Here is a 23,122-nt window from a genome sequence, read left to right on the forward strand (position 1 = left end):
GTTAATACTTTGTAGTGCCACCTTTTGCTGCGATTACAGCTGTAAGTCGTTTGGGGGTATGTCTCTATCAGTTTTGCACATCGAGAGACTGACATTTTTTTCCCATTCCTCCTTGCAAAACAGCTCGAGCTCAGTGAGGTTGGATGGAGAGCATTTGTGTACAGCAGTTTTCAGTTCTTTCCACAGATTCTCGATTGGATTCAGGTCTGGACTTTGACTTGGCCATTCTAACACCTGGATATGTTTATTTTGGAACCATTCCATTGTAGATTTTGCTTTATGTTTTGGATCATTGTCTTGTTGGAAGACAAATCTCCGTCCCAATCTGGTGTGGCTGTCTTCCGGATTGGTTGCGCCCTGTGCTAAGAAGCAGTGCGGCTTGGTTGGGTTGTGTTTCGGAGGACGCATGGCTCTCGACCTTCGTCTCTCCCAAGCCTGTACGGGAGTTGTAGCGTTGAGACAAGATAGTAACTACTAACAATTGGATATTGCCACTCCTATTTACCAAATCTTCAATTTAAGCCTACTAGAGAACGGGTGCCCTCAGGGTGCCTTCAGTGCCCTCAGCCTCCTTTACTGGCTCAAATAGCCGACCAAACAGCCTGTTGCCAACCCTTAGTAAACTTCTGGAAAAAATTGGGTTTGACCAGATACAATACTATTTCACAGTAAACAAATCGACAACAGAATTTCAGCGCGCTTATAGGGAAGGACACGCAACAAGCACAGCACTTACACAAATGACTGATGATTGGCTGAGAGGAATTGATGATAAAATGATTGTGGGGGCTGTCTTGTTAGACTTCAGTGAAGCTTTTGACATTACTAATCATAGTCTGCTGCTGGAAAAACATGTGTTATGGTTTTACACCCCCTGCTATAATGTGGATAAAGAGTAAACTTGTCTAACAGGACACAGCGTGTGTCCTTTAATGGAAGCCTGTATAATCAAGTTAGAATCAGGAATTCCCAAGGGTAGCTGTTTAGGCCCCTTGCTTTGTCAATTTTTACTAACATGCCACTGACTGAGTAAAGCCAGAGTTTCTATGTATGTGGATGACTCAACACTATACACGTCAGCTACTACAGCGACTGAAATGACTGCAACACTTAACAAAGAGCTGCAGTTAGTTTCAGAGTGGGTGGCAAGGAATAAGTTAGCCCTAAATATTTGTAACACTAAAAGCATTGTATTTGGAACAAAACACTCACTAAACCCTAAACCTCAACTAAATATTGTAATAAATCATGTGGAAATTGAGCAAGTTGAAATGACTAAACTGCTTGGAGTAACACTAGATTGTAAACTGTCACGGTCAAAACATATTGATGCTGTAGTAGCTAAGATGGGGAGAAGTATGTCTATAATAAAGAGATGCTCTGCCTTCTTAACATTATCAACAAGGCAGGTTCTACAGGCACTGAGCTGTCTGTCTAAACTACTGGCACACAGCTCGGACACCCATGCATACCCCACAAGACATGCCACAAGAGGTCTCTTCACAGTCCCCAAGTCCAGAACAGACTATGGGAGGCACACAGTACCACATAGAGCCATGACTACATGGAACTCTATTCCACATCAAGTAACTGATGCAAGCAGTAAAATTTGATTTAAAAAACAGATGAAAAAACACACAGCAGGGACTGTGAAGCAACACAAACATACACGATAACATACGCACTATACATAAACATGGATTTAGTACTGTAGAGATGTGGTTGTGGTGGAGTAGGGGCCTGAGGGCACACAGTGTGTTGTGAAATCTGTGAATGTATTGTACTGTTTTAAAATGGTATAAATGCCTTCATTTTGCTGGACCCCAGGACGCTAATGGGGATCCATAATAAATACAAATACAAATGTTAATGTGTTGTAAATGTTAAAATGTGGCAGTGCTCAGCTCTAAGCCAGTGCTGTGCTGAGCCGACCATCCTGCTGGGGTCTCTGTCCTCATCCTCCAGCTTAATCTATCTACATTTAGGTCATTTAGAATAGGCCTACAGTCAGTGCATTTAACTAAAATAGGTAAGACAATCTCATTTCACAGTCGCAAATTGCATTACTGAACTAACACAATAGCCTACATATTTCTGCACATAAAAATGAGCACTGGACGGGAGTACTTTTTATCAGGAAGGGACAGGAAAGTTTCAGGGTTATAGAACTGATGCAGGATCAGGACTGGAAAGGAATTTATTTTCACTCCTGTGTCAACCTCTAGTGCATGGGGCTGAGTGTGTGTGTGTGTGTGTCTGTTGGTCTTCTCACCTCTTTTCTACACAGGCCCGTAGTGACCAGACTGGTGGGGGCATCTCCTCTGACGATGGTCTTGAGCTTTAGAGCCTGGACAACAGAGAGAGAGCATGAGAGTGTGTGGTGCGTGCATGAGATAAAGAGTGTGACTGTGCTACTCTGTATGTTGTCTGTCCCTGTGTGTGTCACCTGTCCTATCCTGACGAACTCGGCCTGTCGTGCCTCCTCCTTCTTGCGGGCGGACTTGGGCGACTCTGGAAGCACGTCACTGAACGAGCGTCTGTTGAGCATGTTCTGGGGAGAGAAGGGAACCTGCACATGGGACACAAGTGCACACACACACACGAACACACACACACGGGCACACGCATGCACGCACCACCACATGCGCACACACACACAGAAAGAGAGATAGAGAAGCGGGCTTCAGAGATAGTGGGAAATACAGCAGCATAGCAGCATAGCATAGAACTGAGTCATATGAGAAACAATAGACAAAGAAAGTGGGATGGGGTACAGAGAGAGGGAGGAGAGTCCACCCACAAAATGGGAGCATTGTAGTAGTATCCAGTAGTCCCAGTGTTATGCAGTCTGCAGTGGTTAGAGCCGAGAGAGATAGACAGGGCTGCAGTGGTTCAGAACAGTAGGTAGCTTAACTGGCTGTGGTACAAACCGTGACCAGAGAGCCTAGATCAGATCAGTGGTCAGAAGCTGGTGCAAAGGGAAATGTATAACCTTGGCGTTACTCTGGACCCTGATCTCTCTTTTGACGAACATATCAAGACTGTTTCAAGGACAGCTTTTTTCCATTACGTAACATTGCAAAAATCAGAAACTTTCTGTCCAAAAATGATGCAGAAAAATGTATCCATGCTTTTGTTACTTCTAGGTTAGACTATGCTCTACCCTCCCGCTACCCGGATAAAGCACAAAATAAACTTCAGTTAGTGCTAAATACGGCTGCTGGAATCCTGAGTAGAACGCAAAAATTTGATGATATTACTCCAGTGCTAGCCTCCCTACACTGGCTTCCTGTCAAGGCACGGGCTGATTTCAAGGTTTTACTGCTAACCTACAAAGCATTACATGGGCTTGCTACTACCTATCTCTCTGATTTGGTCCTGCCGTACATACCTACATGTACGCTACGGTCACAAGACGCAGGCCTCCTAATTGTCCCTAGAATTTCTAAGCAAACAGCTGGAGGCAGGGCTTTCTCCTATAGAGCTCCATTTTTATGGAATGGTCTGCCTACCCATGTGAGAGACACAAAATATCCCTCTAGTGGTGTGGGGGCTGTGCTTTGGAAAAGTGGGTGGGGTTATATCCTTCCTGTTTGGCCCTCTCCGGGGGTATCATCGGATGGGGCCACAGTGTCTCCTGACCCCTCCTGTCTCAGCCTCCAGTATTTATGCTGCAGTAGTTTATGTGTCGGCAGGCTAGGGTCAGTTTTTTATATCTGGAGTACTTCTCCTGTCTTATCCGGTGTCCTGTGTGAATTTAAGTATGCTCTCTCTAATTCTCTCTTTCTTTTTCTCTCTCTCTCGGAGGACCTGAGCCCTAGGACCATGCCTCAGGACTACCTGGCATGATGACTCCTTCCCAGTCCACCTGGCAGTGCTGCTGCTCCAGTTTCAACTGTTCTGCCTGTGATTATTATTATTTGACCATGCTGGTAATTTATGAACATTTGAACATCTTAGCCATGTAATCTCCACCCGGCACAGCCAGAAGAGTACTGGCCACCACTAGCCTGGTTACTCTCTAGGTTTTTTCCTAGCCACCATGCTTCTACACCTGCATTGCTTGCTGTTTGGGGTTTTAGGCTGGGTTTCTGTACAGCACTTTGAGATATCAGCTGATGTACGAAGGGCTATATAAATACAGTACATTTGATGTATAGAGTACTGTCACTACCTCATATTCCAATCAAGACGCATGAATTAAAGAGCAAACTTGTGGACTATGGAAGTTGAAGGACTATAGAAAAATACCTTGTTTTTAGAAGCAGGAGCAGAACCAGAGGAAAGGAGAGCCCCATACCCTTTTCACACCATCGTTTCAACCTGAACCACGCTGGCACATATATTTTATTTTACTCATTGTCACCACAGTTCCTGCAACTATAATGGCTGGATGCATAACCAAGCCAGTGGAGGACAACTCAGTTTAGCTCAGCTCGGTTTGGCTCAGTAGTGTGAAAAGGGTATGGATAGACCAGGCTGGGTTAGTTAGTGTGTGGGAGAGCTGTACCTTGTGGAGGTCAGGGATGAGGTCCTGGTAGAGGGAACGGATCAGCATGTCCAGAGTCCGCTGGCGCTTCTGGGCAAACGTGGGCGTCTCCAGGGTGGCCTTTTCTCCATTGATTACTGCAGGACAGAGAGAGGGGTTCATTAGGAGAACATACCCACACGTACGTACACACTTATATGATCACCATAAAAAGACAATACAAAGCTTCAAAAATTCCAACTCAAACTTTCTTTGGTCACATTTAAACTATCTTGTAAATGCTTAATGAATGTCTCCATAAAGCCTTTATAATGTCTACATTCTGTAGATGTTTTACTAATAATTCATGTTCTACTATGGTTATGCCGCATGTGGCAAAGCACGAGGAAAGGGCCTTTAAATGTGACATTTGTGATCGATTAGTCACTGCAGCTCATAGCTCATTGCACACAGTTTAGCTGTAACAGTCTGTAAACTAAATAGTGTGTGAGAGTAAGTCACTGATCTTACGCTTGACTAACAAAAAGTCCCTGAATTCTTGGTGGTCTGTAAACACTGGTGGTGAGGGAAGGGGCGGTCCGAACAGTGGCACACTCTCCTCAGAGAAAATCTTCAATCTGGAACACACAAAGCAGTGTTATATTTAATACAAACACAGTGTGCTACAGCCAGAAAATAATCCTACAGCAACAGGAAATGTGAATTATTATGTGGATTATAATTCATCAATATTAATATATATATTTTTGTGGGGTTGTTATACTGTATTTTACGTTAGGGCAAATCATGTCTTACATTTTAAAGTGGAAATTACAAACTTCAAGCATTTTTAAACCTTGAATACACTAAGTTAGCATTTTCTGCTGTGCAGGAAAATTCTCATAAACAAAAGAGTCATCAAATTAAGATCCTACATCTGTATGCATGCATACACATACATGCACAAACACACATACACACACCAACGACGTGTCATGTACCTGAAAAATACCAATCAAAAAGCACCTCCACATACCTGTAACTGTCGTTTTGACTGTTGTATCTAACTAATGCAAAGATATCTTGCAGAGAAAATGAAGGAAATAGCCTGAACACATACAATCTATGAAGCTAGCAGTGATGTGTATGGCTTTGTCCAAAAACAGCCCCCTACCCCCTAGACACTTACCCTATCCTCTACCCCGTAGGCACTTGTGAAGATACGCAATGTTAAATACTTAGGTACACAATAAGCAATATGATGAAAATGCCAACCTAGCTGCCTATGGTGCTACTATCATATTGCTTATACCTATTCAATTCTTTCAGATTTACATTAAATTGGCCAGAGAGTACAGGCTAGGCAATGTTTCTGGAAAGGGCCTACGATTCTGGCTGCTCAAGGTCACTTGTAGAAATGTGTACAATGTCAGAGATATTTCCCACCGGTCTTTGTTTCGCCATAAGAAAAGGATACGTGTGAAATGTGATCTGATCATGGAGGGTTTAAATGACGGAGATGTGTCCTCCCCCTCCTGGAACTGGAACACTATGGTGACAATGTCATTCCCAATGTGTCTTTTCCTCTCCACCTGTTGGACAAGAGACAGAGAGAGAGAGACAATGAGAAAAGTCATACAATAAAAATACTTGGAACAAACAAGTGAAATAACTCATATTTTATTGATTTAGACTAGACAGTTCATGCATCAATCTCTGGCCTAAAGCATGAATGCCTCTTTTATGAGCATCTAAAATATAATTGCAGAGCTTCCATTAATTATTATAATCATATCTTTGTACATTGTCTATTGCTGGCAGCCCCTATTCACTAAAGTCCTATTTTCCAGGAATGTGTAAATGTACTTTGTGAATAAAGTGACTCTGAAGCAGGCAGAGAACACACACACACACACACACACACACACACACACACACACACACACACACAAAAAAATAAATAAATCAAATGTTATTATAAAGCCCTTTTTATATCAGCAGTTGTCACAAATTGCTTATACAGAAACCCAGACTAAAACCCCAGAAAGCAAGCAATGCAGATCTAGAAGCACGGTGGCAAGGAAAAACTCCCTAGAAAGCAGGAACCTAGGAAGAAACCTGGAGAGGATCCAGGCTCTGAGGGGAACCGGTCATCTTTCTGTGCCAGGCAGAGATAATAAGAATACATGGCCATTAAGGCCAGATCGTTCTTCAAGATGTTTCGATCGTTCTTCAAGATGTTCAAACGTTCATAGATGACCAACAGGGTCAAATAATAATCACAGAGGTTAAAGAGGGTGCAACAAGTCGGTAGCTCAGGAGTAAATGTCAGTTGGCTTTCATAGCCGAGCACACCCAAACACTCTTGATGCACACAGGCCTGCAAAGAAAATGTGTTTGTATTCATTAGCAACTTCGGAATCTGTTTTAGATCAAATCCAATTATGAATGTAACCCTCTCATTCAGCCTCTATCTCCTTTCATATCTCGCCCACAGATATGGGCTTTTCCTGAGTGGGTTCACACTAACGTCAAACTGTCTTTGTTCTCTTCTGCCTTTTTTCTCCCAGTCACACGCACACACACTCCAGCCATACACATACACCAGCCATACACATACACCAGCCATAAAACACACACACACTCCAGTCACACACACACACACAGTCTGAAACTAGGGGGCTTTTAACAGTAGGTCATGAGGTACAAATGTTGTGGTGTAGAATGTCAATACTTTGTTTTTGGTTTTGTAATGTTTCAATAAAGGTTTGACTGACTCAGTGGTGTTTAGGTGTGTGTGTTCACGTGCATGAATGTGTGTGTTTTCTCTAGTGTGAGTGAATGGAGATTGAAAGATCAAGGACTTGGGAGTATTTCACATTTCCCTGGCATCTCAACAACTCTGACATTGAACAGATAAAAGACTAACTGGCTGTTGTGTCTCTGAAATTACTGTAAAGCATTCAGTATGGTCATAGTTAGTCAGATTGACTAGAGGTTAGCAATGAGAGAGACAGCGAGAGAAGGAAATGACAGAAATAAAGAGTCAGGGAGAGAAAGATGGGACAGGGTGAAAGGGTTATATGGGGGAGAGAGGGATGGGTTAAGGGGAACGAGCGACAGAAAATAGAGTGGCATTGGCACTAGAACAGACTTCAGCACCCAGCCTCACCGTACTAGAATCAGAAGTCAAATGTCTACTGTTTGCTGATGATCTGGTGCTTCTGTCTGCAACCAAGGAGGGCCTATAGCAGCACCTAGATGTTCTGGACAGATTCTGTCAGACCTGGGCCCTGACAGTAAATCTCAGTAAAACAAAAATAATGGTTTTCCAAAAAAAGGTCCAGTTGCCAAAAACAAATCACATTTTGATGAACTCCCATATCTATTGGGTGAAATACCAGTGTGCCATCACAGCAGCAAGATTTGTGACCTGTTGCCACAAGATAAGGGCAACCAGTGAAGAATAAACACCATTGTAAATACAACCCCTATTTATGTATATTTATTACCCTTTTGTAGTATTTTAACTATTTGCACATCGTTATAACATAGTCATAATATGACATTTGAAATGTCTCTATTCCTTTGAAACGTTTGTGAGTAATGTTTATTGTTCATTTTTGATTGTTTATTTTACTTTTGTTGATTATCTATTTCACTTGCTTTGGCAATGTAAACATATGTTTTCCATGCCAATAAAGTCATTTGAATTGAATTGAGAGAGAATAAAGATTTATGCACAACTGACCGGCTCTGGAGGTCTGAGATGTAGAGATAGAGACGGGGGTGCTGTCAACATAACAAAGCAGGCACATTCACACTCTCTCTCTCTCTCACACACACACACACACACACACACACACACACACACACACACACACACACACACACCTGCTGCTTGTTCTCTTTGGAATAGGGTAGCATGGTGGAGATGTGGAACATCAGCTCATGGCCCTGGTACACTGTGTAGATGGAGTTCATTCCTGTAGTGTCATCTGGAGAGGGAGAGAGAGAGAGAGAGAGAGAGAGAGAAGGGATAGAGCAGTGGGAGTTTAAAAGGATGGGGGAGGGGGAGGAGTGTGTAGGCAAAAGGGAAAATATTTATTTTTTTAAATAGAAAGAGGGAGAGAAAGATCAAAAAAGAGAATGTCTCCATAGTCTGCAATATAATGGAAAAACAATAATTAATTGCAGAACCTATGGTGTGCTTGTATGTGTTTGGTGACCAGATCTTACTTTTGGTATCCAGTCCACCGCGGTAACCCGCCCAGCCCTGCAGAGAGATTGTGTCCCCTAGCAGGTTGATGAACTTATCAAAGCTCTCACTTCCTGTTTCTGAAGAAACAGAAGAAAGAGCAGGGTTGAAAGTACTATTCACAGGACATGGATACTTCAAATTGTGTATGTGATGCTTACTACCCACAATATTAGTGACTTACCGTTGCTAAACATCTCATCATCTGTGAGCTGTCCATCTTTGGCATACAGGACACCGAACTTGAAGTTAACAGAACCCTAAGAAAATACAGTTTAAAAGGTCACTTTCATTATCTGCCAATACCAGACAAGCAACCTTAGTAGAGCAGAGGGAAATCTATAGTAAGACTAGAGTACCTATAGTATTCACTTGAAAGAGTGACATTTATGACAGAATAAATAAATACTGTACCTCTTGCTCCTCCAACACCAGTAGGTCCTGTGGGTAGAACACAAAGCACAGTTAACATCAGTTTGCCTCGCCAATGACTCACAGATCTGTTACAGTATGCAACATTTCCTTTCGTAGAGATAGCCGGAGGCAAAGTCATTATCTGTCAGGCGACTTATTGAGCCTTCTTGGGTGTGTGACGTCACTCCGAGTCCTTACCAAAACATGGGGGATAATTTCTCTCGCCTCGGATCTGAAACCAGCAGTAACCACCAACTTCAATGAGCGTTATCTTAAAATTGAAAGACATCTAATATTCCTGCACCCCAATAACAGTAGCTAGCTACAGGGTTTGAGTCACCTCTGCCAGCGACGCTAGCTAGCTAACATTGGCTAGGCTGTGTCTAGACTCAGGAGGTCATGGGCACATATGCTTCATTCAGCTGGTTAGATAGAGGAAGACAGGTTTAAACGTTTGAACGCGTTTAGGCCTTGATTCCACCATATCAACAACTGGCTACTTGCTCATTTTCCGACAAATATGTTAAACTCATAGTTTATCCAGTGACCACAGCATTTAGAAGGACAGCTACTGACTGAAATGTAGCTAGCTAGCATTCTGCATTGCTGGTTCACACTGGTCAGGCAGTAGCCAACTAGCTAGCTAACAGCTAATTATGGACGCCAAACACTGCAGCTAGCTAGACTCGGGAGATCGTCAGCACATGGTTAACTGGTTAGACATGATAACACCATGTGCAAAATGTCTGTAAACAAACTAGTTGTCAGTTAAATATGTTTAACTCACAGTTAGATTATCCACTGACCACCACATTTAGGATAGCTAAATTACTGAAATGTAGTTAGCTCACTAGCCGACCAGTCGTGGATGACCTATTCTTTGATAAGGTTAACTTACTCTTATCAAGCAACAGACAGTTTGTGGAAAGGTAAACAAAAATAACAAATTTGTTTCATGAATTATGAGACAGTGAGACTAAAATCGATTGGTAACTAGCTGGTTAGGCTTTTATTTATTTCCCAATTAACTAAGCTGAAGCTGGGTTTCCCAAATGAAAATGATGATATTGTAATGGGATCTTTGCATAAAACATAGTTAATTTTGAGTGCAGTTATAGATTTTCTTTGGTAGTTTCTCTTTTCAAGTGCAAAAAAGTAACTAGTGTTTGTTTCCCCCTCTTCAATCCATTTTGCTCTTGACCTTACAAAGGCACCCCTTGCCAGATCAGTGTAAGTCTGTTCTAATTCTAGTTGTAAAGACCTGAACACAGACTCCTCTTCTTCAGATAGATTATCTTTCTTTAGAAAACTGTCAAGTTTGCTCATCATCTCCTTTTCTCGATGGTTCTTTAATTGCATCAGCTTTTTGGCGCGTTTAATGGCTACCACTCTGACTTTATATTTGAAAAATTCCCATCTACTTCCATGACCCAAGTCTTTTCTAGCAAAAATATCTTTAGCTAATGATTTGATATTTTCAATGAGATCAGTATCTTTAAGAAGTGTATTGTTTAATTTCCAATATCCTCGAGTACCTTTTGATTTTTTAGTAGCTTGTTTTTTTTTTAAGCCTGATAAAGACCCTTCTCTCATTGACAATTGGAGACCAATTACTTTATTGAATGTTGATTACAAATTGATTGCTCTGGTTTATGCCAAAATATTAAAGAAAGGAATAGATACCATTATAAATGAGACTCAAAGAGGATTTATGAAGGGCCGTCACATAAGCTCTAACATTCGTTTAGTCTTGGACCTTATAGATTATTCAGATGCAATTGACTCAGATGCGGTTGTCCTATTTCTGGACTTCTGTAAAGCCTTTGACACAATTGAACATGAATTTCTCTTTAGGTCTCTTAAACTTTTTTGATTTGGTGAACATTTTATTAAAATAATTTGCATGTTTTACAAAGATATAAATAGTTATGTGCTACTAAACCTTAATACTTCCAAAATATTTAGTATCAACAGAAGTGTACGACAGGGATGCCCAATTTCGCCATTTGTATTCATTTTGGTTGTGGAGCTGAAGGCGGTCTAGAAGTGTTGGATTTTGATGACATAAATAACACTTTCAAGATAAACTGGTTGAAAAAATGTTTGCTCGATACTGATTCAATATGGTATTTCATTCCAAATAATGTGTTTAATAAATTGGGAGGTCTTCCATTTTTACTGAAATGTCATTATATTCCTGAAAAATTACCTGCTAAATTGGCTAGGTTTCACCAACAAGCTTTACTGGCCTGGAAAATATGTTTCCTGCACAATTTTTCCCCTCATAAAGCTCTTTTGTGGAATAATTCCGGCATAACTGTAAGGAATAAGTCATTGTTCTACCCCAGCTGGCATGAGAGGAATATTGACTTTGTTCTTGATATTTTCGACAACAGGGGTAATATTCTCACATATGAACAATTTATAACATTGAAAGAGTTTCCAATACCTTTCAGATAGTTTATTTCTGTGATCAAAGCCGTTCCCAGTGGTCTAACTACACTTATGAAAAGTCATCTTAATTTTGGGAACGATCACAAAGTTTATCCAGAACTCAGATTGGAAGGCGTGGGCTTACTTGAGAAATCTTGTTGTAATAAATATACTGTATAAGACAAATTCTTCATTCACAAAACCAACTTCCACCGAGAGGAAAGTTTTTCTGGAACATGCTTATTCCTGACATTGTCTGGAAAAATGCATGGTTAAGACCTTACAAATACTGTATACCAAACAAAGTTAAGGAAGTGCACTTCAACATTTTACACAAGATATATCCATGTAATTCTATGATTTCCAAATGTGTGGCTATTGATGATTTCTGCGTTTTCTGTGAAAAAGAAGGTGAGGATCTGTCTCACTTGTTCTTTGAATGTAAATTTGTGTCAGAATTTTGGGAAAACCTTTCAAAGTACTTATTTCCCATTATGAACACTGCCTATAATTTTAACATAAAATATATAATATGTTACCATTGCAATGATAACAAAACCACTGAAATGATTGTTAATTTTTTTATTCTTGTTGCCAAATACTTTATAAACAAACAAAAATTCCAAAATTCTATACCAAAATTACCAATTTTTCTGATTTAATTTAATTATCTTATTGAAACACTAACCTTAGTGAATAACAACAAGAATAACATCTTCATGAATCATTATAATAAGATATTTTCAGAGTGAATATAATTGCACTTAAATTGTTTCTTTTTTGTATTTTATTTTTATTTAAAAAAATTGTATGTTTGAGCATTGTTAATACCTGTGTTTAGTTTGCTAGACATGTTTGATGTAGCAATGTAAATAGATTTTTGTATTATGAATAAAATACATTTATAATTAAAACATAATTTTAAAAAAATTATCCGACGTATCTCATGAATATGAATTACAAAGCCTCTGGCTATCCTAAGAAAGGAAATGTTGCTTAAAGTATGGGGCTGATACCATAGAAATAGAATTAGAACATGACTATTATATATCATTATAATGCGGGTAGTTTGGGTCCTGGATGCTGATTGGCTGAAAGCTGTGGTATATCAGACAATATATCACCGGTATGATGCAAAAGTACTTGTTTACTGTTCTAATTATGTTGTTAACCAGTTTATAATAGCAATAAGGCACCTCTGGGTTTGTGGTATATGGCCAATATACCAAGGTGAAGGGCTGTATGCAAGCACTCTGTGTTGTGCCTATGCCGTGGCATATTGGCCTTATACAACACCTCCTCGGGCCTTATTGCTTATATCTCTGTGGCTGATACAGCGTAATCTCACCTTCTGTATCTCTGGGTTGAGAATCTCCCTTGGGCCCTTCTCAAACCTGTTCAGGTTCATCGCACTGGAGGAGAGGAGAGGAGGAGGGGTGGGAGAGGGAGGGAGGGAAAGGAGGGGAGAGAGGGAGAAGAGGGAGGGAGGAGAGGAGGAAAGGGAGGGAGAGGGGCTAAAAAGTCAAGTTTACATGCAGTAACATGTTTCAATCCATTCTTATCTTAAAGCAGAATGTTCCTGTTTCTGAAGTAAATATCTATTCGGCTTGTTTTTGAGAAACTTACCCCGAATAACTTCCTCATTGCTCATTGTGCAGTAACAGGGCATGCAAAAGACTTGACCAAAAGCTCGAAAAATAAACAAATACGTTGTTTTAGAAACGGACACACTCAGTATAGTTATGGAGGTCTTTAGATGTTGTACACATGAAAATGTGTCATTCCCAACTTTATCCGCAATGTTATGTTCCCTTTTGTGCGAACCAAGATGTTTCTTCTACTAGCTGTGCTGCACAGGCTATGTCCATGTACTATAGGGACACGCTCGGCCTGCACAGCTGCGTGGAGAAAACAGCGCAACTCAACCAAAATGGATTATAACGTTGCAGATAAAGTTCTACAATTTCATGTGTGCAACATTTAAAGAACGACATCAAATCAAATTGTATTAGTCACATGCGCCCAATACAACAGGTACAACCTTACAGAGAAATGCTTACTTACAAGCCCCTAACCAACAATGCAATTAAAAAAATACGAATAAGAATAAGAAAAAAAAGTAACAAGTAGTTAAAGTGCAGCAGTAAAATAAGAGGCACCGGTTAGTCGGGGTGATTGAGGTAATATGTACATGTAGGTAGAGTTATTAAATTGACCTATGCATAGATAATAACAGAGAGTAGCAGCGGCGTCAAAGAGGGCAGGGGGGGGCAATGCAAATAGTCTGGGTAGCCATTTGATTAGATGTTCAGGAGTCTTATGGCTTGGGGGTAGAAGCTGTTTTAGAAGCCTCTTGTACCGAGACTTGGTGCTCCGGTACCGCTTGCCGTGCGGTAGCAGAGAGAACAGTCTATGACTAGGGTGGCTGGATTCTATGACAATTTTTAGGGCCTTCCTCTGACACCGCCTGGTATAGAGGTCTTGGATGGCAGGAAGCTTGGACCCAGTGATGTACTGAGACGTACGCAATACCCTCTGTAGTGCCTTGCGGTTGGAATCTGAGCAGTTGCCATACTAGGCAATGATGCAACTAGTCAGGATGCTGTCGATGGTGCAGCTGTAGAACCTTTTGAGGATCTGAGGACCCATGCCAAATCTTTTCAGTCTCCTGAGGGGGAAAAGGTTCTGTCGTGCCCTCTTCACGACTGTCTTGGTGTGCTTGGACATTGATAGTTTGTTGGTGATGTGGACACCAAGGAACTTGAAGCTCTCAACCTGCTCCACTACAGCCCCGTCGATGAGAATGGGGGCGTGCTCGGTCATCCTTTTCCTGTAGTCCACATTCATCTCCTTTGTCTTGATCACGTTGAGGGAGAGGTTGTTGTCCTGTCACCACACGGCCAGGTCTCTGACCTCCCTATAGGCTGTCTCGTTGTTGTCGGTGATCAGGCCTACCACTGTTGGGTCATCAGCAAACTTAATGATGGTGTTGGAGACATGCCTGGCCGTGCAGTCATGAGTGAACAGGGAGTACAGGAGGGGACTTAGCACGCACCCCTGTGTTGAGGATCAGCAGTTATTGAATAACATCCTGAGCAGTGCTTACTTACCTTAAGATGGACTTGACTGATAGTGTTTTAGTGGGGCTGTATGGCAGACTGATCTTCAGAGTTCCCTGGGGGAGATAGAAGAGAAGAGATGCAATTATCTCAGGACCGGATGAGGAGAGAAAGTATTCATCATCTATCTGAACAGAAGGCAGAGGGCCATCCTAATCAGGTGTGGTGTGGTGCTTGAATCTGAAACAGGAGCTCAGTGAGGAAGCTAGTTAACTCTTCTGAATGACTCACACCCCTCTATCTCGCTGCCAAGCGCGCGCAAACACACACACACGCACCTCACATCTGAACCCCCTAACTCCCCCACCCCGCACACAGAAGCTATGACTCATGGATAAAGTTGCCCATCGACACTGATCTAAGATCTATACAGTATCTGCATGATATGCATTTTTCACCTTAATGATCAAGGTTTGGCATTGGGAAAGGTTGAGCAGATCTCAGATCTGTTTCTAAAGCCAACTTGCACAGAAACCAATTTTTAAGGTTAGGATTTTGTAAGGGTGAGCTGATCCTAGATCTGTGCATAAAGTCAGTGACTTACTGTCTTCCTCCAGAGGATGGCTCTATACTGAGGGACCCGTTGGTTGTTCTGGTCAGACAGAACCACAGACAGGTAGAAGGGGTTCTTCTCTGCATCCGTACCAATATAATTCTGGTGGACTGGGGGGAGAAAACACACACACACTGTCACACACCGCCAGACACTCTGCTGTGTAGGACCCTTCGGTAGTGTTCACTAGGCATGAAAAGGAAGAAAACGTTCCGAATCGGAGTGAAACGAGGACGCACTATCCAAACTTGTCCAATAAGACATTTTAGGTTTATTGTTCTGTTGCACAACTTTTTACTTTTCGCAACAGTGTGCTCTCCGATCACGTGACGCATCGTAACACCTGTATGCTTCAATTTGCAAGTTACCGGCAGGTACTTTTTTTCCTCTCCCTTTTTAGACTTCACAGTGACTGCTGTTAAGACTTGCAATACAGTAATGAGATATCTGTATTTAAATATGCATATTTGACATATTAGTCATTTAGCAGATGCTCTTATCCAGAGTAACTTACAGGTAGCGCATTCATCTTCAGATAGCTAGGTGAGACAACCACATATGTGACTCGTTTCAGGAAACTAGGCATATGTCGCACATTACTACTTTACAAGAGAGCCATTTGAGTGTAAACTTAAAAAATATATGCATAATGTTTTGGCGGAAATGTCTTCTGGAACATACACACTTTTATGTGCCTTAATATCAAACTTGTGTGCCATTTGGAAAAATGTGTAGTTGGTTTAGTCACAGAGTAAGTCACCTTCCCGCTAGCCATGATTGGCTGAGATAATGCTGGATGGATGAGTTCGAATTGGTCTGCCATTGGTCTGTCAGCTTCTGCACGCTGACACGGTCGCTAGTAGGACAATGTTCCCTCCGACACATTGGTGCGGCTAGCTTCCGGGTTAAGCAAGCAGTGTGTCAAGAAGCAGTGCAGCTTGGCAGGGTCAGGTTTCGGAGGACGCATGGCTCTCGACCTTTGCCTCTGCCAAGTCCATACGGGAGTTGCAGCGATGGGACAACACTAATTTCCAATTGGATATCACGAAAATTGGAGAGAAAAAGGGCAAAAAAATTAAATAAGAATAATAATTGTACTCCACTATGGAAGTAACCATTTCAATAGAATGTTATGATGTCACTGCAACAACTGTTGATAGATGTAGCTGGTAATTTCACTCTGGCTATCTACTCCGATTTCAGAGCACTCTCGTCTGAGTGTGCCAGAGCGCAGAATAACTGATGAATTTACAAACGCTCAACACCCGTTGAATATGGCCGTTGTCAATAAACGTCAGCAAAAAAAAGAAAATAAATCGCTGCCAGCAGCACAGTTCTTCACCAACGCTCTGGATAACATAAAACAGCTTAACCAGCTCTGTTAGCGCGAGTAAAATGTAAGTAAGCTGTTCTCTCTTGTGTCTGGAAGTAGCTAGCAAGCTAGCCAATGTTAGCCAGTTAGCTTGGGTGCTTGACTGCTGTTGTTAGGACAGAACGCTCGAATCAACCCTACTCCTCAGCCAGAGCATCCAGTGTGCGCTCTGAACGCTCTGAAAAATAAACGCTCTGAATCTGACAAAGCTCTGAGTTCACTAATGCCCAGAGCACTCCAGATTAAATTTACGAACACACCGGTAGTATACACCAGCCTTAAGTCTTGACATCTTTGGTTGTTTAGTATATGGCCTTATGTGAATCATTAAAGAGATGGGTGGGGCTTAAGAGGGTGTGAACGACGTTGAATGGGTGTAGACAAAGAAGAGTTCTCCAGTAGGTGTACCAAAACATTCAAGGTCCATTTTCTCAAAAAGTGAGGTTACAAGTTTATCAACTTTCAAAGCAGAATTACTTTCCCACTGTTCCTCAACTGTAGTGTATGATATACCATTTTCTAGTTCCGAGTCTCTACTTATATTCAATTTAAAAAAACACAATTTCTAATTTTGCTACATAAGACCGAATCGAGCCAGTTGTGAAAAATTAGTGGATATAGAGTTTTGGAACAATCTTCAATTGTTGACTTTGTCCTTTGTTGTGTGGTCATAAGAGTTCATTACAGTGTCTGTTAATTTCTGGCAGGAATTAGTTGTTGCCACCACAGTGAGGCCTGGTGTTTCCTATATGGAATGTTGAGTAGGGTGTGTTTGCTTGCGTGTGTTCTGCTTGAATATACAGTGCCTTGCGAAAGTATTCGGCCCCCTTGAACTTTGCGACCTTTTGCCACATTTCAGGCTTCAAACATAAAGATATAAAACTGTATTTTTTTGTAAATAATCAACAACAAGTGGGACACAATCATGAAGTGGAACGACATTTATTGGATATTTCAAACTTTTTTAACAAAACAAAAACTGAAAAATTGGGCGTGCAAAATTATTCAGCCCCTTACTTTCAATGCAGCAAACTCTCTCCAGAAGTTCAGTGAGGATCTCTGAATGATCCAATGTTGACCTAAATGACTAATGATGACAAATACAATCCACCTGTGTGTAATCAAGTCTCCGTATAAATGCACCTGCACTGTGATAGTCTCAGAGGTCCGTTAAAAGCGCAGAGAGCATCATGAAGAACAAGGAACACACCAGGCAGGTCCGAGATACTGTTGTGAAGAAGTTTAAAGCCGGATTTGGAAAGAAAAAGATTTCCCAAGCTTTAAACATCCCAAGGAGCACTGTGCAAGCGATAATATTGAAATGGAAGGAGTATCAGACTCCTAGCAAATCTACCAAGACCTGGCCATCCATCTAAACCTTCAGCTCATACAAGGAGAAGACTGATCAGAGATGCAGCCAAGAGGCCCATGATCACTCTGAATGAACTGCTGAGATCTACAGCTGAGGTGGGAGACTCTGTCCATAGGACAACAATCAGTCGTATATTGCACAAATCTGGCCTTTATGGAAGAGTGGCAAGAAGAAAGCCATTTCTTAAAGATATCCATAAAAAGTGTTGTTTAAAGTTTGCCACAAGCCACCTGGGAGACACACCAAACATGTGGAAGAAGGTGCTCTGGTCAGATGAAACCAAAATTGAACTTTTTGGCAACAATGCAAAACGTTATGTTTGGCGTAAAAGCAACACAGCTGAACACACCATCCCCACTGTCAAACATGGTGTTGGCAGCATCATGGTTTGGGCCTGCTTTTCTTCAGCAGGGACAGGGAAGATGGTTAAAATTGATGGGAAGATGGATGGAGCCAAATACAGGACCATTCTGGAAGAAAACCTGATGCAGTCTGCAAAAGACCTGAGACTGGGACGGAGATTTGTCTTCCAACAAGACAATGATCCAAAACATAAAGCAAAATCTACAATGGAATGGTTCAAAAATAAACATATCCAGGTGTTAGAATGGCCAAGTCAAAGTCCAGACCTGAATCCAATCGAGAATCTGTGGAAAGAACTGAAAACTGCTGTTCACAAATGCTCTCCATCCAACCTCACTGAGCTCGAGCTGTTTTGCAAGGAGGAATGGGAAAAAATGTCAGTCTCTCGATGTGCAAAACTGATAGAGACATACCCCAAGCGACTTACAGCTGTAATCGCAGCAAAAGGTGGCGCTACAAAGTATTAACTTAAGGGGGCTGAATAATTTTGCACGTCCAATTTTTCAGTTTTTGATTTGTTAAAAAAGTTTGAAATATCCAATAAATGTCGTTCCACTTCATGATTGTGTCCCACTTGTTGTTGATTCTTCACAAAAAAATACAGTTTTATATCTTTATGTTTGAAGCCTGAAATGTGGCAAAAGGTTGCAAAGTTCAAGGGGGCCGAATACTTTCGCAAGGCACTGTATGTGTGTGAGTGTGTACATGTATGTGTGTTTTTGTGCGTGTGTGAGACAGACATAACAAAACCCTTAGACAACACCAATCTGCATTCAGCTCCCTCTCTGTCCGGTTGACACGGCACCATATTCAGACATAACACTGACCAGACCCAACAAACCTAATTAAAAACAAGAACTCTGCTCTCCATCTCTTTTTCTCTCTCTCCATCCCTTTATTTGTTTCTCTCTCTCCTTGACTCTATCCATTTCCCTTTATCTTCCTCTCGCTCACTCTCCTCTCTCTCCGTCCCTTTCTTTCCTTCAGTCCCTCTATGGTATTCATCCTAATTTGAAACAGTTCACTTAGGCCTGAGGTCTTGTTTTCTTGTGCTTGAATAACCCGCATACATGCACATACGCACACACGCACGCACACGCACACACCTGTCCGAAGAAGCGAGGGCTCTGAAGAAGGAAGATGGAAGGAGGAGGAGGGTAACGCATTTTTAACGACCTCACGACTAGGCTCTCCGGAGGCTGCTGGCCGCTCATGTTGACTATGGAGCCAGTCAGATGTTAATGTTGTTATCCCCCTGCATGTGTGTGTGTGTGTGTGTGTGTGCTTGTGTGTTTTTGGTTTTACAATCCTTGTGGGGACCATAAACACAAGGATAGTAAAAAAAGGAAAGTGGGGGCACAAGGAAAAAAATAAATTTAGGCTTAGGGGTAAAAAATATTTTAGGCTTAGGGGTAAGGGTTAGAATTAGGTTAGGCGTGTGTGTGTGAGACAGAGAGTTGTGGAGCAGAACGGACCTTTTCCCAGGAAGTATTTGAAGAACCATCTGGTGTGGTATTCTGGGTTCTCCAAATGGACATCGGTTCTTCTCCAGATTCCCGGGGTGTAGTCCATTGGCTACACACACACACACAAACACACAAATGTACGCACACCCACACAGAGACACACTCTGGGTTAGTGAAACGCACACACATGCACGTACGCATATTTCACCACACGTCAGCCAGCATAAATGGTCACAGAATGACTCATTATGGTCTCTGTAACCAGGGGTCACACACACTGATTTACGCCAATAAACACATACATTGATCTACAGACTGACCTTCAAAACACACACACATTATTGTTTTGTCTGGCCACAGAAGAAGAGTTCCTTTGTCATCAGTAGATCCCCCTGTCATCAATATTAACATTAAGCCCTCTGCCCCCTGATCGATGCACCTCCTCCTCATTGAGTGGCTGTCCCATTGTGGATTCATCCTATTGAAGCTAAGCCTCACAGACACCCACAGACCACACACACATATGTACACAAAAGCACACTACACACACACACACACACACACACACACACACACACACATCATTGACCAACTGTCAAGTGGCTTCACTGACATTTTCAACCTCTCCCTATCTGAGTCTGTAATACCAAAATGTTTCAAGCAGACCACCATAGTCCCTGTCTAAGATAACCTGTCTAAATGACTACCGACCCGTAGCACTCACGTCTGTAGCCATTTATGTGCTTTGAAAGGTTAGTCATGGCTCACATCAACACCATTATCCCAGAAACCCTAGACCCACTCCAATTTGCATACCGCCCCAACAGATCCAGAGACGATGCAATCTCTATTGCCCTCAACACTGCCCTTTCCCACCTGGACAAAAGGAACACTTATGTGTCACGTCTCCTACCGAAGGTGGCTCCCCTTCCTGTTCGGGTGACGCTCGGCGGTTATTGTCACCGGCCTACTAGCTGCCATTGATCCCTGTTTCCCCTTTCTGTTCATTGGTGTCACCTGTTTTGTGTGTAGGCTGATTAGTCGGGCTGTTAGCCAGTAGGCCCGCCTGCTCTTTGTGCGGGATTGTTTTGTGTTGCTCTGAGCACGTTTGATGTGGGCGTGTTTCATTCGTGGGATTTTCTCCGGACTGGTTGAGTCCCCGTGTTTGGGGCATTTATTTTGTGTGCGCCCTGTGTTTCGTGGGGTGGCTTATGTTTGCCGTGTGTGCAATAAATAGCACTACCCTGTTCTCTCTGCTTCCTGCGCCTGACTTCGCACCCACTACGCCCAGAGCGTTACACTATGTGAGAATGCTATTCGTTGACTACAGCTCAGCGTTCAACACCACAGTGCCCTCAAAGCTCATCACTAAACACTAAACTAAAAACCTCCCTCTGCAACTGGATCCTGAACTTCCTGACAGGGCGCCCGTAGGTGGTAAGGGTAGGTAACAACACATCCGCCGTGCTGTTCATCAACACAGGGGCCCCTCAGGGGTGCGTGCTCAGTCCCCTCCTGTACTCCCTGTTCACTCATGACTGCAGGCCAGGCACGACTCCAACACCATCATTAAGTTTTCCAATGACACGTAGGCCTGATCATCGACAACGACGAGACAGCCTATAGGGAGGAGGTCAGAGACCTGGCCGTGTGGTGCCGGGACAACAATGTCTCCTCAACGTGATCAAGACAAAGGAGATGATTGTGGACCACAGGAAAAGGAGGACAGAGCATTCCACCATTCTCTTCGACGGGGCTGTAGTGGAGTAGGTTGAGAGCTTCACGTTTTGGCATGGGTCCTCAGATCCTTAAAACGTTCTACAGCTGCACCATCGAGAGCATCCTGACTGGTTACATCACTGCCTGGTATGGCAAATGCTCGGCCTCCGACCGAAAGGCACTACAGAGGATAGTGCGTATGTCCCAGTACACCACTGGGGCCAAGCTTCCTGTCATCCAGGACCTCTATACCAGGCGGTGTCAGAGGAAGGCCCTAAAAATTGTCAAAGACTCCAGCAACCCTAGTCATAGACTGTTCTCACTGCTACCGCATGGGAAGCGGTGCCCGAGCGCTAAGTCTGGGATCAAGAGGCTTCTAAATAGCTTCCACCACCAAGGCATAAGACTCCTAAACATCTAATCAAATGGCTACCCAGACTATTTGCATTACCCCCCCCCCCCGTCTATTTTACACTGTTGCTACTCTCTGTTATTATCTATGCATAGTCACTTTAATACCTCTACCTACATAGACATATTATTTCAATTACCTCGACTAACCGGTGCCGCCACACATTGACTCTGTACCGGTACCCCCTGTATATAGTGTCGGGTTCACCTAGGGGTCATGATAAGGGCTGTAGCAAAATGTTTGATGATTTAGAATAATTGATTATGCTTATGTTGTATTAATAGAAGGGTAGGGGTTATAAGACCCTCCTTACATTTATAGGGTCCTAGACAACAGATTAACAATATATATATTCATTATATAGGTTTAGAATTGTTCCACAGTTGTTTTCTAGTTCTCTCTCTCTCTCTTATAAAGAGACCCCTCTGAGAAATGTGTGACTGAGACAGAACTCTGCAGGGGAGTGTAGGAGACAAGACTAGTCAAATATTCCACAATAATCTAATTTGTGGAGTGGACATGTACTGCTAAGTTTTTAGATAACACTAAAAGCCTTGTTTATATAGCTTGATAGGCATGGTTTTGGTCTCAGGAGTAAAAAGGTAATGACGTAGGTAGTGACATCACCAGGGCTGGACTTAGGGTTTAACAAAACAACTTGAGACCTTTTCTTTGATGCAGAACTTACTTGGAAACATGCGTGCTATGTTCCTGTTGTCAACTTCTGTCTGCAATTGCATTAATAAAGGTTTTTGAATGATTTAATGAAATATCTTGTCATAATGCTAATTTCACCAATGATTGACAAGGAACAAGGAAACGAACCCTAACAACAGCCTCGCTATTGTTATTGTACTGCTGCTCTTTAATTATTTGTTACTTTTATCTCTTATTATTTGGGGGGTGTTTTTCTTAAAACTGAATTGTTGGTTGAGGGCTTGTAAGTAAGCATTTCACTGTAACACCTGTTGTATTCGGCACAAGTGACACATAACATTTGATTTGAACCCCAGATAAAAGAGCACAGTGAAATCCCAATTCTACTAGGTTGTTATTAACCATCTTGCCCAAAACACCAGACTACACTGAATGTATGAACACTACTTTTTCCATGACATGGACTGACCAGGTGGATCCAGGTGAACGCTTTGATTACTTATTGATTTGACCTGT

General features: G+C 42.2%; 1 protein-coding gene across 9 annotated transcripts in view; it reads right to left on the reverse strand.

Moving 5' to 3' along the window:
* Positions 1–23,122, reverse strand: part of LOC110509517 (GTPase-activating Rap/Ran-GAP domain-like protein 3) — a 178,578-nt gene that overhangs the window by 46,591 nt on the left and 108,865 nt on the right. For 6 of the 9 annotated variants that reach the window (XR_005040445.1, XM_021590428.2, XM_021590423.2 and 3 more), the window contains exons 4-17: positions 19,828–19,927; positions 15,237–15,355; positions 14,684–14,748; positions 12,922–12,985; positions 9,141–9,167; positions 8,911–8,986; positions 8,708–8,806; positions 8,363–8,466; positions 5,946–6,060; positions 5,505–5,550; positions 5,000–5,106; positions 4,511–4,626; positions 2,447–2,569; positions 2,273–2,347 (exon numbers count right to left, since the gene is read on the reverse strand). Coding sequence is in view for 8 of the 9 variants with exons in the window: in XM_021590428.2 (XP_021446103.2) it covers positions 2,273–2,347; positions 2,447–2,569; positions 4,511–4,626; positions 5,000–5,106; positions 5,505–5,550; positions 5,946–6,060; positions 8,363–8,466; positions 8,708–8,806; positions 8,911–8,986; positions 9,141–9,167; positions 12,922–12,985; positions 14,684–14,748; positions 15,237–15,355; positions 19,828–19,927 (1,236 nt within the window). In the remaining variant the exon portion in view is untranslated. Of the gene's footprint in view, positions 1–2,272; positions 2,348–2,446; positions 2,570–4,510; positions 4,627–4,999; positions 5,107–5,504; positions 5,551–5,945; positions 6,061–8,362; positions 8,467–8,707; positions 8,807–8,910; positions 8,987–9,140; positions 9,168–12,921; positions 12,986–13,199; positions 13,568–14,683; positions 14,749–15,236; positions 15,356–19,827; positions 19,928–23,122 lie in introns of those variants that run through there. The other 3 variants (XM_021590431.2, XM_021590424.2, XM_036967902.1) reach the window with 2 other exon arrangements.

This window comes from Oncorhynchus mykiss, chromosome Y (assembly GCF_013265735.2).
Source record: "Oncorhynchus mykiss isolate Arlee chromosome Y, USDA_OmykA_1.1, whole genome shotgun sequence".
Taxonomy (NCBI): domain Eukaryota; kingdom Metazoa; phylum Chordata; class Actinopteri; order Salmoniformes; family Salmonidae; genus Oncorhynchus; species Oncorhynchus mykiss.